Source organism: Corythoichthys intestinalis, chromosome 19 (assembly GCF_030265065.1).
Source record: "Corythoichthys intestinalis isolate RoL2023-P3 chromosome 19, ASM3026506v1, whole genome shotgun sequence".
Classification (NCBI taxonomy): Eukaryota; Metazoa; Chordata; class Actinopteri; order Syngnathiformes; family Syngnathidae; genus Corythoichthys; species Corythoichthys intestinalis.
Window position 1 is genome coordinate 35,169,425 of NC_080413.1, and position 18,152 is coordinate 35,187,576.

An 18,152-nucleotide genomic window follows, 5' to 3' on the forward strand; every position below is an offset into this window, starting at 1 on the left:
CCTCCAAAATGTCATGTGACCCGTTACAGGAGTGCTGTCAGCATTGCTGCAGAGATTGAAGAGGTGTGTGGGGGGGTCATTCCCACCACCATGCTTGACTTCAGGCATTTATCTTTGTAGTCCTCACCTGGTCGCCGCCACACATGCTTGAGAACATCGGAACCAAATAAATTAATCTTCGTCTCATCAGCCCATAGGACATGGTTCCAGTAATCCATGTGCTATGTTGACATGTCTTCAGCAAACTGTTTGCGGGCTTTCTTGTGTACCGTCTTCAGAAGAGGCTTCCTCCTGGTATGACAGCCATGCACACCGATTTGATGTAGCGTGTGGCGTATGGTCTGAGCACTAACAGGCTGACCCCCCCCCACCTCTTCAATCTCTGCAGCAATGCTGACAGCACTCCTCTAACGAGTTACATGACATTTTGGAGGGAAAATGACTAGCAGTAATCAATTTGGACATTTAGGGATGTAGTTTCTAAGGGGTGTGTTTAGATAGTAAGGGCTATATTTTGAGTTATTTTGAGGGGAAAATAAATTAACTCTATTACAGTATATAAGCTGCACACAGAATCCTATTCATTGTGTCAAAGTGTCCTTTTGTCAGTGTCCCATGAAAAGATATACATACTTAAATATCTGCAGAAATGCGAGGAGGTGTACTCACTTTTGTGATACACTGTAAATAAACAACATGTCCTGACGGTTTGGGCTAAAATAGTTCATAACTACACTAATTACAAAATGCATTTGCTTTTCACTTTTAAACTTTTTATTCAATATGTGTTTTCAATTGCAAGCTTTCTTGCTTATAGACTAGTCGACTAGTCGCAAATAAAATTTTAGACTAGTCTGTAGGGAAATTAGTCAAAATTCCCATCCCTAATGAATACTGCCTGGATTTACTGTGCTAGTACAGTGTTCCCTTTTATGTGTCGTGTTTTTGTTTTTTAAAATATAATTCCAATTAGCATTTTCATAACTTCAGCCTTTCCCTCCTCTTCACAGACGTTCCCCCACTGATGGCAGTGATGACGAACGAGACGTGGCCACATCCATTTTACGTACCCCACTATCTTCTCCGCGGTGATCCATTCGCCTCAAGACTCTCGAAAGAAGCGGACATTGTCGCAGCTTTTTACATCCTCATTATAGGTCAGTTTCTTGTTGTGGAAACGTATTGCCTTTGAGCTCATAATTGTATCTTATGAATATATTTCTCAATCACTGCAATCTTAATGTGAGCAAAAAGTATTTGGAAGAAAAAAATTGTGTGTTGGAATTGACAGATTATAAACCCTAACTACACTATCTTCACATCAAATTGGGCCAGACGATCATTGTGGTGAACACAGTGTAGTTTTATTATATAATAAAGTTAACATATAGTACATTATGAACCTCACTGATATAAATTATAGCACTTGTCAAGCCAACATAGCAACGAAATATGCCTACCATGCATAATTAGCATGACATTTCGTATAATTTGTTTTCATAGACAATGAACAATAGGAAGATAGTGCCCACCACTGAGGAGAGTCTGAACAAAACTGGTTGCAAATGTTATCTTGAATCTATTAGCAAATGTGAAGTCCAACCAGGAACAAGTCCTCCATTTTACACTGCCCGAAGGGAGGTCTGAAGTTCTCGTTACATTGTTCTTCGTGTTCAGGACACTGACTAAAATTGCGCATCTGTTATTAAGTGGTACGTATATACTAGGCATATCTTTGCACTGATCTTCGGAGCTGTTTTTTTAATTTCTTTGTGTCAGGGCAGATTAATTCGATTAATTAATTTTGGAACAGTCCCTGGCCAGCTGCCCCTTGATTGTAATGCATCATACACTGAAGATGTGGGGCGGCTTGGACCTGGTGAGTGGAGGGGTCATGTGACAGTTGCTTCCCCGGTGTCAGCCCCGCCATTACCGCATCTCTTTTAATGCACAACGTACATTATGCTCTACGGGGGAGGGGCGTTGGGAACTTGCTGGGAAGAACTTCCATATAGTGGTCCCACTGCCCTCAGCCGGGTTCTCCTATTTTAATTGCTGCTAGTCGGGGACCTGTATTAGCCATCAGGCAGCATAGAATAGGATGTCAACATATTCATATTTCCAAATGATTCACATAATACTGGGTTCTACACCTTAAATTGCTGATTTGGGTACGCTCCACCCCGCCTAATCACAGCCCTCTTTCCCCTCGGTCATCAGGCACCCCACATGATGTCCATGGGAAATACAGTTAGCAAACGATAACACCACTACGGTGATTTTCGCACTATAAGGCGCACCTGACTATAAGCAGCCAATCACCAAATGTGACATAAAAACGGCATTTGTTCATATTGTTCTATAAGCCGCAGCTGTCCTCCCTGTATTATGGGATATTTACACCAAAATATATTAACCGGTAACACTTCATTTGACAGCAGCATCATACGACTGTCATAAGACCCAAATGAACCACCATTTTTGCTTTATGTATTGCTTTATAAAGCTTTATTTGGCCATCACTGCCCCCTTAGGGGAGACAGTCAACCTCTGCTGCCACCTGCTGTCAAAACTGTTGTTGTGCAAAATGCCCAATAGCATGCATTGTGTTGATGTAATTAACAATCAAAATTCATGTTCTGTGCTGATTATTTCTTCAGTTACTGTTCCAGTTGTTTCATTAATCGTTAGTTATGGTATTTGGGAACACTTTATTTGACCAGGGTACACACGGGACCTTAAAAAATGGAAAAAGTCTTAAATTTGATAACCGCAATTAAAGGCCTTGAAAAGGTCTTAAATTTTGTTTACAAGTCTTTATCAAATGTCTTAATTTTTCCCTGTCTTATCTACATGATAGAGCTAATAACTGTATAGTACGTAATTTAACGAAAAGGTATGGAATGTGTCGTAAAATTATTTTTCATTTTCTCGGTCTATATCGATCTCTGATAAATGCACTGTTTCGGTCGGAAAATCCAGAGTTCCGCGTTTTCCAAAATGCAGCATTAAGTTGGAGCTTTGCGTACAGTCAATTGCTGATAAGCTGTCGTCGTTGGCGCAGGAACTTTGGGATGGTAAAGTGCAGATTTAACCCATTGTGGTTGAGTGACTCAAAATATGACTTGGTTCAGGCTGTACCAGGGAATGAGTGGGAGGCTTGGTGCAGCCTGTCCCGTAAAAGCTTCAAGCTCGGCACAATGGGACATCTGCCCTTGGAGTGATTGTTACGTGTCCCTGTCTTATGCTGTTATTCTTAGTTATTCTGACAGACTCGCATTATTTTATAAATGTATGCCAGAATAGGTGCAAATTGGTCTTAAATTTCATTGGATGTGGTCTTGAGAAGGTCTTAAAAAGTCTTGAATTTGAATGGAAAAATCCTGGGGGAACCCTGTTGACAGTGCCACCATAAGACTGTCATTAGACAATCATAATTATGACATGACACTGTCATGAGCATTAATGAATGCTTATAACAGATGTCATTTAGTGTAATCCGGCAAATTATCTCACTTTTGAATGGAGGTAAAACATCCGAGCCAAGTTAGTAACATAATTTGCCGGTTTTATTAGCCTAAATAAATCAACAAATAAGCCACATTGGACTATAAACCACAGGCTCCAAAATGAAGGAAAAAAGTAGCGGCTTATAGTCCGAAAATTACGGTATATTCATAGGAAGTCCAGGCGTTTAATGTATTGATTGTTGTTGTTTGTTCTTCTTCTGTGTCTTTCTCCTCCTGTTTTCCTTTATGTTCCCCCATATACCCTTCCTGCTTGCTGCTTTCTCCTAATAAATGAAACACAATGAATAATCACAATGGGAGTATATCATACAGAATACATACAGTAGCAAATAAGTATTTAGTCAACCACTAATTGTGCAAGTTCTCCCACTTGAAAATATTACAGAGGCCTGTAATTGTCAACATGGGTAAACCTCAACAAGGAGAGACAGAATGTGGAAAAAAAAAAAACAGAAAATCACATTGTTTGATTTTTAAAGAATTTATTTGCAAATCATGGTGGAAAATGAGTATTTGGTCAATACCAAAAGTTCATCTCAATACTTTAATATGTACCCTTTGTTGGCAATAACGGAGGCCAAACGTTTTCTGTAACTCTTCACACACTGTTGCTGGTATTTTGGCCCATTCCTCCATGCAGATCTCCTCTAGAGCAGTGAGGTTTTGGGGCTGTCGTTGGGCAACCCGGACTTTCAACTCCCTCCACAGATTTTCTATGGGGTTGAGATCTGGAGACTGGTTAGGCCACTCCAGGACCTTGAAATGCTTCTTACAAAGCCACTCCTTTGTTGCCCTGGCTGTGTGTTTGGGATCATTGTCATGCTGAAAGACCCAGCTATGTCTCATCTTCAATGCCATTGTTGGTGGAAGGAGATTTTCACTCAAAATCTCTCGATACATGGCCCCATTCATTATTTCCTTTACACAGATCAGTCGTCCTGGTCCCTTTGCAGAAAAACAGCCCCCAAGCATGGTGTTTCCACCCCCATGCTTCACAGTGGGTATGGTGTTCTTCGGATGCAATTCAGTATTCTTTCTCCTCCAAACACGAGAACCTGTGTTTCTACCAAAAAGTTCTATTTTGGTTTCATCTGACCATAACACATTCTCACAGTCCTCTTCTGGATCATCCAAATGCTCTCTAGCAAACCCATGATGGGCCTGGACGTGTACTTTTTCAGCAGGGGGACATGTCTGGCAGTGCAGGATTTAAGTCCCTGGCGGTGCATTATGTTACTGATAGTAGCTTTTGTTACTGTGGTCCCAGCTCTCTGTAGGTTATTCAGTAGGTCCCCTGTGTGGTTCTGGGGTTTTTGCTCACCGTACTTGTTACAATTTTGACGCCACGGGGTGAGATCTTGCATGGAGCTCCAGATCGAGGGAGATTATCAGTGGTCTTGCATGTCTTCCTTTTTGTAATAATTGCTCCCACAGTTGATTTCTTTACACCAAGCGTTTTACCTATTGCAGATTCAGTCTCCCCAGCCTGCTGCAGGTCTACAATTTGGAAATAAATTCTTTTAAAAATCAATCAATGTGATTGTCAGGTTTTTTTCTCTACATTCTGTGTCATGGTTGAGGTTTACCCATCTTGACAATTACAGGCCTCTCTAACCTTTAATCTCTAATCTCTAAGTAGGAGAACTTGCACAACTGGTGGTTCACTAAATACTTATTTGCCCCACTGTAGTTCGATGTGATACATTAAAACTGTTCAGGCCAATAGGATGCTCAGTTAGGACGCTAACCCTAACCCATTCTCCGTGTCAGATGAATAGGACAGGTAAAAAAAAAAAAAATGCGGAATTAGTATTGCTACTCCTCCGTTATCTGTGGACAGATCAGAAGGAAATTTGGTAGTTATATTGTAGGAATGTAAATGCAACGATACTTGGAGCCCAATTTTTAATTATTACTATTTTTTTGTTTATCTCAGGACTGATTAATTACAATGATTGATTTGGGACTTATTGTTTCCTGTAGGTACTGAGATAGTCAATGGAGGGAGCCAGACTGTCATAGTTCATATTGAACTTGTATTTTTTTCTTTTTGCCCTTTGCTTGCAGAGGAAAGCCAATGTGGCACGTGTCTTCGTTGTCATGAGTAATTATCTAATTTAGCAGCCGTCGAGAACAACCCAAAAAATCATTAAGTCTAAGCTCGACACAACATTGAATCAGTGGCAAAAAAATAAATCAGTGAGGCATTCAAGCTTCTTTAAGGCCCACAACAACAAAACTATCACACACAAAGTATAAGCGATAGCCATTGTAAGGAAATGACCTCACACTGTTATAGCATGTTTTGTGCTCTCTGCAGTAACCTAGTTATATAATGTTGCAAACTCACACATTTCCATTCAGCTCTATTGAATAGAAGTTCCGATCAGTGAAAGTGTATGCAGAGATGGACAGAATCTGATTAAAAAAATGATTATTAGTTCTTTGACAGGGGATTTTGCACAAAAAGCAAATGATGAGTGATAGTATCTACAGTCATACACGCCAACAAGCTGCATTAGAGTATATAGCAACGAACCAAATATCGATATTATCGATACCATGTCGGCATTATTATCAGATCGATACTTACCTGGTGTAATCGGCTTTTTTACTCAAGTTCCACTCTTGATTGCAATGCTAGGTTTTCAGTAAAGAGGAAACTGCAAGGTTGTCGGACTCGCTGCTCCTTGCTTCTCTCCAACTCTGGTGTGACGGCACAAAGCAACATGCTGGCTGAGGTTCATCAACATACTAGGGCTGTCAAAATTATCGGGTTAACGGGCGGTAATTAATTTTTTAAAATTAATCACGTTAAAATATTTGACGCATTTAACGCACATGCCCCGCTCAAACAGATTAAAATGACAGCACAGTGTCATGTGCACTTGTTACTTGTGTTTTTTTTGTGCTTTGTCGCCCTCTGCTGGCACTTGGGTGCGACCGATTTGATGGGTTTCAGCACCATTGTGTAATTATTGACATTAACAATGGCGAGCTACTAGTTTATTTTTTGATTGAAAGTTCTACAAATTTTATTAAAACGAAAACATTGAGGGGTTTTAATATACAATTTCTATAACTTGTACTAACCTTTATCTTTTAAGAACTACAAGTCTTTCTATCCATGGATCGCTTTAACAGAATGTTAAGAATGTTAATGCCATCTTGTTGATTTATTGTTATAATAAACAGACACAGTACTTATGTACAGTAAGTTGAATGTATATATCCGTCTTGTGTCTTATCTTTCCATTCCAACAATCATTTACATTAAAAATATGGCATATTTTATAGATGGTTTGAATTGCGATTAATTATGATTAATTAATTTTTAAGCTGTGATTAACACGATTAAAAATTTTAAGCGTTTGACAGCCCTACAACATACACATAGACTAGGGATGTCCCGAACAGATCACGTCAGAAATCGGGCCGATCAGGCCATTTTTCAGAGGATCGGAATCGGGTGAAAAGGATTGTTTTTTTAACTTATGCTAAATAATAATGTTAAAAAATATCTGTTGTGCTGGCTAGAGTCACCATAGTTAAGAGCCAGTCAACATTTTATAGTACGTTACTGCAACCTTGTGGTCATAATACTTCACTTCATCCACCCTGTGGATGTTTGGAACACATGCTCGTTTACTTTTACAGTACACAGCCTGTAGGTTGCATTGACGCCGCGAGTGCTTTCTGTTACGCTTCTGCCTTGGAAACTATACTTCTGTAAGTATTTTACATCTATACCAACCTGGTAATATGGAGTATATGTGTGTTCATTGGGGAAAGCTATATGAACAAAATTTGTTAATAAGTCCTGCTGTATGGAAGCTAACCTTTACTTATAGCTCGTACAGTGCTGCTCGAAAGTTTGTGAACCCCACAGCGATGGTCAGATTTTTTGTAAAAAAAACTAAAATAACCTTATTAAATGTTAAGTTATACCCAAATCCACAATACTGACATTCCAAATAATGGACTGAAACAAAAGAAATAGTTATATTGTCATTCTTTATTTAACAAAAGTGGTTGATTTAAGAAAAACTCAGATATCATGTGTGCAAAAGTATGTGAACCCCTTCAGTTAATAGGATATTGCGCCTCCTTTTGCAGAGATTACCTCAACCAAACGGTTTCTGTAGTGACTAATCAGCCTCTCACATCTACTTTGGGGGATTTTTGCCCATTCTTCCTTGCAGAACGCAGTCAGTTGAGAGAGGTTTGATGGGCGTCTGGCATGAACTGCTCGCTTCAGGTCCCGCCACAGCATTTCAATGGGATTTAGGTCAGGACTTTGACTGGGCCAGTCCAGAACACGAATCTTCTTCTTTTTCAGCCATTCCTTGGTTGTATTGCTGGAATGCTTTGGATCATTATCATGTTGCATGATCCACCTTCTGCCAAGCTTTAACTTCAAAACAGATGGCGTCAGGTTATGTTCTAGGATTTGACAATATTCTTCAGAATTCATGATTCCCTGGACTATGTGGAGTTGTCCAGGTCCTGAGGATGAAAAGCAAGCCCAGATCTTGACATTCCCACCTCCATGCTTCACTGTTGGGAAAAGGTTCTTTTGGTGGTATGCAGTGTTGACTTTTCGCCAGACATGGCGGTTTTGGTTGTGACCAAACAGTTCAATTTTGCACCTACATCAGTTGATGAAAACTCTTTTTAATTTAGTCTTGACAACACAACTGTTAAAAAAACAAAAAAAAAAAACTACTGAATTGATTGATTAGGAAATCAGGTTGAAATAATAGAAAATTCCAAAATGTTGAGGGGGTTCACAAACTTTTGAGCAGCACTGTAGGTCAAGTGAAGTGTGGTTCTACATGGTATTTGTATACCGGGGTGTATTGTGCAGTGGTGTTGAATGCATGCATGTTTCTTTGTTAGTGTTTCACAAACTTAAATTACTTCATATACAGACAAGAAAAGACCAAGCCTTGTCTGTCCTTGGAGGACATACAATGTTAGCTGGCTGTCGGGCAGTGCACAAGGAACCGCACTGTTTTGGGCAGTACACTTATATATATATATATATATATATATATATATATATATATATATATATATATATATATATATATATATATATATATATATATATATATATATATATATATATATATATTTAAGAGCTAAAAAGTAACAAAATAATCCAGAAATACAATGGCATTGCCAAAAGAACCAAAAATATACGTTTTATCCTCAGAATCACTCCCAGAAAAAGAGGAGGAGGAAGTACTGTAAACAGTAGAGTGCTGTAACATGTTTGGATCTTTTGTTCAAATTAAAAAACAACTTTTTTTTCCGGTATCGGATCGGAACTCTGTATCGGCAGATTGTCAAAAATAGGGGACTCAGACTTGGACTCGGGTGCAAAAATATGTGATTGGGACATTCCTAACATAGAAGAATGGAATGGAAGATAAAGGGGACCTTGGGGCTGTATTTTCACGACAAAAGCCATACTGCCAAATGAGGGATTTATTAAAAACTCGTCAGCTTTAGAGGGAAGCACTAACAATTTATATAAACATATAAAAAAAAATAATAAACACCAACAGTATTTGTAGAAACAGTATTTGTTTTTCAATTTGCTTGCTTGTACGCGTGGACTTTATGTTAAAATATTTTCAGGGGAAAAAAAAAAAAGATACAGCATTTTATGTATAATTATAAACTTTATCCTAATTTAATAATAATAATAAAAAGAAAACATAACAAATAACGCCTAAGGTCGTGAAAATTAATTGAGATTTAACCATTCAATGATGCATCCACTTTGTTTATTCAAAAGTATTCCTATCGCACATGACAGCACATTAAAACAGTTTGAACCTTTCGAATTCACACAGATTTACTATTCTCTGTGTCTAAGTATCTGAATAGGGCAGGTAAAAAAAAAAAAAAAAAGTATTGGTATCATTAACGACAATCCTGGCTAGATTGATATCAAAATATGCAGCACAAACAATATGATTTATCAAACCACAGACAAATTGTCCTTGCTGGTTTTTCATCGTTCAATAGTACGCCAAAAGTTGTCTTTTTGGAACGTGCGAGAAGGAAAACCAATCACTGATAAGGTAGTGGTACTTTCGCATGACTCCACCGCAGGCAATCAGTTCCCACTCGGTGGCCGTGTGAGTGCGAATGGTTGAGTGTCGCTGTATGTCCCCTGTGACTGACAGTGACCAGTTCAAATTATCGTCTGTCTTTCACATGAAGTCAGCTGGGGTAGGCTCCAGAACCCCTGAACTGGACAAGCGGTGTTGAAGATGGATGGATGGATGGATGGATGGATGGATGGATGGATGGATGGATGGATGGATGGATGGATGGATGGAGAAATAATACCCACACAAGAACAAGGGGTGGAGATATCTTTTTAAATTTAGCGAGGGGACAATAAACAGGACAAATTTAGAGCATAATTACTAAGGGGGGGCAGTTATGCAACATCTTTTACTGCAAATTTTTGCCTTAATCTTTAAACAGGGATACTCATATCTTTCTTAGCACTACCTGAGTCCAGATTTAGAATCTAATGATTGAAATCAAATTAACCTAGGGCATAGGTTTGCATAGGGACGGTAGGGACAAAACCCGACCCACTTTTCAGGATGCTCAAATTATCCCCATCAACTTAAGCAAACATATTTACAGTATATAATGTGTTCAGTTACAGTGGGGCAAATAAGTATTTAGTCAACCACTAATTGTGCAAGTTCTCCCACTTGAAAATATTAGAGAGGCCTGTAATTGTCAACATGGTTAAACCTCAACCATGAGAGACAGAATGTGAAAACCCCCCCCCAGAAAATCACATTGTTTGATTTATTATTATTACTTATTTGCCCCACTGTATATACTGTAGATCATTTAGATTGTCTTCCCATCTGTTGTAATGATAAAATTGACCCTACCATTATTCAGTTAATTATTTTCATTATTTTCAGACTTACATTAACCTCTTTTTCACTTACTGAATGAGCCGGTCCATGCTATTTTTCCCTCTAATGCATGTTTGAATGGTTGATGACTTTACCCCAACACACACACACACTCTCTCAGAGTACAGAATTACGTTACAAATCGACATGCCGCCGCCTCTTCCACCTGCTTCGAAGAGGAGGGATATTAGAAGATTTTTTTTCGGGCAACAGCCAATGTAAGTAATGTCAAAAGTGAAAAAGTGGGAGACGCACCACTAACTTTGATACTGAAAGTCCGACCTGCATCACAGTTCAGCATTACCATTGCATTAAACTGTGTGAACTTGCCAACCTGAGTAGGAAGCTGCTTCAGGAGAAGTGTATGTCTATTCTACTACGTTTACGTTAATTAAACTGAGAAATATAATGAACTCTGCTCAGCTGTAAGAAATGTAGTGAACCAAGGTTTACCCCCTTCTTAACAGTTTTCATTTTTATTTTGCTTATGTGGTCCTAAAGCAGCCCAAAGGAGTTTTCGTTTTTTGTTGAGTTTGACTGTGCTTGTGGACAAAGGCAGTAGTGTTTTTTTCTGAAGGAAGGCTCTATTTTTATTTTACATTTTAGTTATTCCCTGACTAAGAAGTTATTTTTTGTTATATTTACTTTATTTAGAAAGACAATTTTGAGTGGTATTAAGACAAATATCTATTTTTTTGTATTCCTGGATAGTTAAGAGATGATTAACAATTTTGTATTTCTTTGTATGTATTTGTCTTCAAATATCGCAATTTAAATTTGTATATTTAATAAAATCTAGACATTTATTCTGCAAGTTTTCAAAATGTTTCTTTAGTAGTTTTCGAAAATAAAGGTTTGGAATCAGTGTAAATCTACTAGAAATAAGTGAGATTATCTGCCAGTGCTTCAAGTAAATTTTATTCAGATTTCTTGAAATAAGAAAAATAGCTAGCTGAAAATAAGCTTAACAGACTTATTTTAAGCAAAAAGCTCCTATATTTAATCTAAAAAAAAAAAAAAACTTGTTCATCAGAAATTCAAGAATAGATAGCGTTCAAAACATGATTTGAAAGCATTTTTTTTCTTGATTTAGATGAACAATGACTGACTTTAAGATTTTTGGCTTAATAAGAACAAATGGTAATATTTACTAAAAGTGGAAGAATCTAACACATTAATCTGTTAACCAGAATAACATGTTATACTGCAAATTTGCAGTGCTCAAGTCAATGCAGATTTATTTTGCATTTATCATTTAGTCATTTAGTCTATCAATTAATTATGTTCTTATTGGTGAGAAATGTAGCCCTGACCGCCATTCACCCTGTCTGTCTGGTCTTATTATGTCCCGTCCCCAGCAAAAAGTGTACATGCAGGTGCTGTTATCTCTGCTGTTATCTCGTCCCTACCAATATCTCGGCCAAACCTACACCCTTGGTGTAAACATTCAATGAATAAACTAATTATCACACCAAAAAAATCTGAGTTGGTTTATCAATTTCTCACAATCTGATAACTCCCCTTTTCTCAATGAATACTATCTTATTTGCTTTCTAGCTCTCTCTAAACCTCTCTTGCAGTGTGTCATGGGAGAAAATCCATTCTCCCTTTGTTTTTAGAAGAAAAAGGCTCCACCTCCAGAAGTCTTTTAAAAGTTTACTTATGAGGACACGGAGTACAATGATGCCCTGACGTGACAGAGCTCAGAACACTGTTATAATAACGGAAGGCGGGGTTAACTGGTAAAACAATGGTCCCATGATTACGAGACAAAATACGTCAAAACACGTCATATCATGAAGCGTGGGTGGCCAGGCTGCGCTTTTACCAATTAAATGTTATATTGTAGCTTTTGAAAAACAGCTTTACCCTTTAGAACGCCTGCCCTTTCTCGCCTCAGGATGTAGACAGCTTTGCTCTGAATTATGAATTTTTAGATAACATTTGTACAATAATAAAGCTTAAGCTATACTAGTATATCAACATTTGAGAAGCATATGTTGGGAACAATTCCTTGACACAGTGTTATGATAATAAGACAAGGGCGTAGGTTGGTCTCAACATTCGTATAACAGCATAACATTCATGTACGGTACACTTTTTGCTGGGGATGGAAGATTATAAAACCAGATAGGGTGAAGTGGCTACATATGTCATGAATATAATGATGAAGAACTACTACTTGTAAAAACCAGTCAAGTATGTAATAATTCGAATTTAATCATAATGTGTGCACGTAAGAATGAAATACATGGAACAATAAATTGAATCACTTTTTTGAAAAGCAATTTTAAACACAAAAGTAACATTAATATTTAACATGCTCTAGAAACAACATTATCTCAATTTCTCTCCCTATAGAAAAGAAGGATTCGCCAATTGCCCTGCTTTTTAATAAAATGGGACTGCAGAGGCCATTCAAATTAGAGAGGGGGCCAGTGCCCCTGTGGCCCCCCCATAACCGCCACTGGGAGGGTGCGTTTCTGGCAGCAGTGAGTGTTGACATACACACACGTCACGGCAAATTTGGGACACTCAAACAATGGGTGTCACGCCTCCAATTGCTAAACTAAATGAGATCTCGATGTACATTTGTGTGGAACAGTAGTTCACAACAAAATGTTATTGTTTTCCCCAAAAGTAGTAAAGCTCTTTACAAGGCTATTGAAATCTCTCCTACCACTGGAAATAAGACTTGGAGTGTAACAAGTGGAGTGATATCGATCGAGAGCCAGGCAAGTGGGCCGAGTTCAAGCGGCAAAGAGGGGGTGTGGAAGTCGCGGAAAAAAAGTGATGTAAAGAGAAAGTGGTCATCCTATAAACGTACAGGTAGTCTCCAGGTTACATCGTGATTTTGACCTTATGACACCCACAGACCCCACTCACCAACATCACACAATGACGTGTCGCTGTATCCGGCCACCATATTGTCCGTCATTGTTTATCCGTATTCTCAATGGTTTCAATTTGTCGTGCAATTTATAGTGCTATTCATGGAAGCCCCGGTGTTTTCAGACGCTGTAAACTCATTGGATGCGTTGCATAAAAGGCGTTATGTGGAAAAGCTTCAGCTTATCCATTCGCCACATCCATGTTTGATGCCTAAATCGATATTTTTCGACCCGCTGCCTTCGCCGTCTCTGCCGGACATCTGCTACCCTGATATCTACAACTATCTTGTCCACAGAAACTCAGCCTATTCTCACGAAACTTTGAAAAACTTTAAGAGCAGCACTCTAAGCAACATTACCCCGTGTGACCCTTTACTTTCAATTTTCTAAAATGGCGACAATCAATAAAAAAAAAAAGTTGACTGCGATGGCCGACGCTTCAAGGATAGGTGGATATTGGACTATTTCTACAATACAATACGCAACAACTGTGTCTGCCTCATTTGCAAAGAGACAGTCGCTGTTTTCAAAGACACGCTGACATGTACGACAACATTACAAGGAATATACGCAGCGAGAAATTATAGCAACTTGAAGCTAGTTTAATTTCACAGCAGCAGTATTTCGCAAGAGCCCGAGTGTCGAAAGAGAACGCCACAAAGGCGAGATTGTTGAAATTATGAATTTAAAAAAATAATAACAAAGCAAATATGACACACAGAAGGGCTTGCTAAAAATTGTTTAAATATATTGTCCTACGTAAATCAGCCAAGGTAGTCCCCCAGTAGCCCCCCACATTTTTACCACACCAAATCTGGCCCCCTTTGCAAAAAGTTTGGACATCCCTGTTTAACTGATGATCCGTAGACGAGGCCAGCTTCTTTCACTTGGTACCAGCTAAATATTATTCAAAAAATAATGATGGCGAAAGAAATAAACATCTTGAATTTGCAACTGTATGTTGTCGGCGATTAGCCTCGCAATGATCATAATTGTGGTTGTCAGCCCAAAACCCTCTAAATATATATTAAATGCATCTTACCAGGTATAAAATGACTACTACATAGTCTGTGGTGATCGTTTGGTGCCCAGTTTTCTCGTCGAATTGCAGCAGTCCATCTCGCTCTCCTCTCCGGGTCTCTCGGAATACGGTAGAACTTTAAGTCTCTCCGTCTATCTTCTCTGTTAATGCAACCAACCACCACACACGCCTTCACCATTTTGATTATAAATGTTAACGAGCAGAAAAACACGGCATAATAGGAGGAATTTACATAGCGGTAATGTGTAAACATGACGAGCTGACGGACAATATGGCGCGGAGGCGTGGTTGTGACGTCATGTGAGTGAGGTCTATAGACGGGACACGGGGCGCGGAGCCGATTAATAGGGGGCGTACCTTCGTCAAAGCTCATCGAGTGGAAACACAAAGAGCTTTTAACCTTTGAAAAATCTTGTGAATAAATGCTTAAATCCCTGAATTCTTTATAGATATGGACTTAAAACATTCTCGATTCTTGCTTGAAAGCAAAAAACCGGGCAGTTAGAATTTATTTTACGTAAATATGTCGAATGTGCTGCTAGTCTTTAAGCCACTGTGGTGCCGCCTTATCACCACAAAGAGCTTTATACGTTGAAAATTCTTGTACATAAATGCTTAAATAAATGAATTCTTTATAGATATGGACGTAAAACAGTCTGATTCTTGGTTATTGGCAAAAAAAAAAAAAAAACAACGGGCAGTTAGCATTTATTTTACATAAATATTGCGAATTATGACGTCAATGCCGTAGCGGTTAATTTCTCCCATTGATATTTTTCACAACGTTTGAAAATGCATGCATGGTACGAAAATATAATATTTTCCTTGAATCCTCCAACAAATCACTCCTGACACAATCCTTCCTGTTTGCATGCAGTACATTGAAGGAGAGTACCTTTTCTTGTAGGTACCGTCATTTTTTATTACTCTGACACACCCAATATAAAATAAATAGTACTTATACCATATTTTAAGGAAAACAAGCAGAATATTGGGCATAAGAGATAAACAACGCCTTCTTATCACGGTAGCCCAGTTCGTGCGTCATACAACTAACTGAGCAAGATTGACGCTGACAAGCACACGTCTGCACCACCAGGTCTCGCAATCAGTTCTCTCAGAAAGTCCACAACAAATGGCGGGACGGTCTGTCCTAACACAAGGAAAATAGGGGAACACCGGATAGCCAACTGATAACACGACTGACAAGACTCCAAGAGCCCCTTGGACGCTCAGGTGGCAAAATCCACAATCCTCGTTGCCCGGACAACAGTAACTACAGAGTCTTCCTGTCCAATCCACAAACAGACAATAATCCTAAACACACCCTTCTTTCTGCCCACAGCCCTCCCCGTGAGAGCCTTCAAAAGACTGAATGTTTAACTAAGCAGGGTCATTTTTTTCTCGGGAACCTTTTGTTGACTACCAATATGGTGACCTTGGAACAAGCTTGCATCCCCGCCTGAGTGTTTCTGTTTTGCCTTGCCATTTTGATCTCTGTCGACCCGAATAAATTGTCAGCTTGTTCTCGTTGAGCCTTCTTTAAACCTTTCAAAATGGAGTCAGTACAAAGGTTTAAGACTAAAGTGAACGCGCGAAATTTGCCCTTCTGGCCGGAGTGTCGGGCCCCCGCCGGCACGGCCTGTTTATTTGTGCGTTTTCAATTGGTTGAATACTTGGCGAGTTTATGTGATTGTTTTGATGATGTGCGGACGCTAACTGATACATGCTAATCGTTTGTTATTTCTGTATCAGCAGCTACTTGTAAATACAAATTTGAATTGCTGTTATTGAAGATGAGACTGATTTAATTTCATGATATTTTAGTTTCATTCTGCAAGTGTTGATGTCATGAGCAGCTGAATAAAGTCAGCAAACCACACGTACATATGACATCCTCATTTCGGAGCTTAGCTCACTGTCTAGCTAGGACTTAGCTCCAAAGTCTTGGTGAGGACATTACAATGACGTATAAAATATGTTTTTGGATATTTTTTTTTAGAGGGTGTTTAGAGGTATTCAAAGGGACAAGAACGGAACTCTTTCGTAAACCAAGTTATTTTAGTTTTCTTCATTTAATAATTTCCATATTTGATACCTCAAAATACTTCCAAACCGTGTACATGTTGGGTTTGAGCCAATAGTGTTAGCTCGCTGTGTTTTGATGACGTCATCACAAGGGGTCTAAGGTTCTCCACACTTTTCGGTGGTGAACTTTCAGCCTTTTAACCGAAAACCGAAAATGCAATTTTAGCTATTTTCGGCCGAATGTTTTCGGCGCCAAATTTTCGGTCACATTCAAATTTAAACGTTAATAACTTTATGAAGTCGTTTTTCTTTTTTCATCAAATAATAGACATCAATAAATGATTCTAAGCTAACAATGATAGAAAATTTGAATGATTAATGTCATTACTTACCTTCTTTTTGTGGCTAGATCGAAACAAAAGCATTTGTGATGTGTCCGTAACTGGGGGTCTCAGGGGTAAAACGGACACATTGAAAATAGTCTGAGGGTATATTGTGTGATGAAACTGCACAACAAATATTTTGTCTTAAAAAATGGTAATTTATTTAAAACTCGGCTGCACGAGCAGAAGCTGTTTTTTCAGCTTTGTGTGTTTTACGCCATATTTACTGTTTTTCTCAATTGCTTTTGTACATTTCTCTGTTCAGACTTGAAATTCTAAAAACTACTTGTTGAATCCTCACAACGTTGCTATCACTAGTGCACATCAAAAAAAACGTGTCTCATTGCAAGTTGCAGATGTTTTTGTAAATCCATGCAAATGATTTTGTACAATTCTCTGCTGTTTCCTACATTATCAGCTGCATCTGTCATGAGGGTCAAAATAGATTACCATGGGTCTCTACTGAATAGTTCCACCACCCACAACATTAGTCATTAGTTCATTGCATAAATATTTACATGCAAAATGAAAGAACATGTCAGAATATGTCAACATGTGTGTGCCTATTTCGAAGTAATTTTATTACTTATTATCTAAATCTGTCTTGAATTGGTAAATTGCTGCCAAGTGAATCTTTGGCCACAGAGCTACATTGCTGGCTAAAAGTATTGGCACCCCTGCAATTCTGTCAGATAATGATCAATTTATCCCAGAAAGTGATTGCAATTACAACTGCTTTGGTAGTAATCTCTTCATGTATTTTGTTTGCAATGAAAAAACACTACAGAGAATGAAATGAAGAAATAAATCATGATTATTTTACACAAAACTCCAAAAATGGTCCGGACAAAAGTATTGGCACCCTCTGCCTAATACTTGGTAGCACAACCTTCAGACAAAGTAACTGCAAACAACCGCTGCTGGTATCCATCAATGAGTTTCTTGCAATGCTCTGCTGGACTTTTAGACCATTTTTCTTTGGCTAACTGCTCCAGGTCTCTGAGATTTGAAGGGTGCCTTCTCCAAACTGCCATTTTCAGATCTCTCCACAGGTGTTCAATGGGATTCAGGTCTGGACTCATTGCTGACAATTTAAGAAGTCTTGGGTCACTGTCAAGCTGAATGACCTATGACCTCTGAGGGAGACCCAGCTTTCTCGCACTGGGCCCTACATTATGCTGCAAAGTTTGTTTGTAGTCTTCAGACTTCATAATACCATGCACACAGTCAAGCAGTCCAGTGTCAGAGGCAGCAAAGCAACCCCAAATCATCAGAGAACCTCAGCCATGTTTGACTGTGGGGACCGTGTTCTTTTC

The 18,152-nt window shown here is 38.7% G+C and overlaps 1 protein-coding gene across 1 annotated transcript in view; it reads left to right on the forward strand.

Moving 5' to 3' along the window:
• Window positions 1-18,152, forward strand: part of opn5 (opsin 5) — a 120,730-nt gene that overhangs the window by 47,238 nt on the left and 55,340 nt on the right. The window contains exon 2 of the mRNA XM_057823376.1: window positions 1,011-1,157. Within this exon, the coding sequence (XP_057679359.1) occupies window positions 1,025-1,157 (133 nt within the window). The 5' untranslated portion in view covers window positions 1,011-1,024. The remainder of the gene's footprint in view (window positions 1-1,010; window positions 1,158-18,152) is intronic.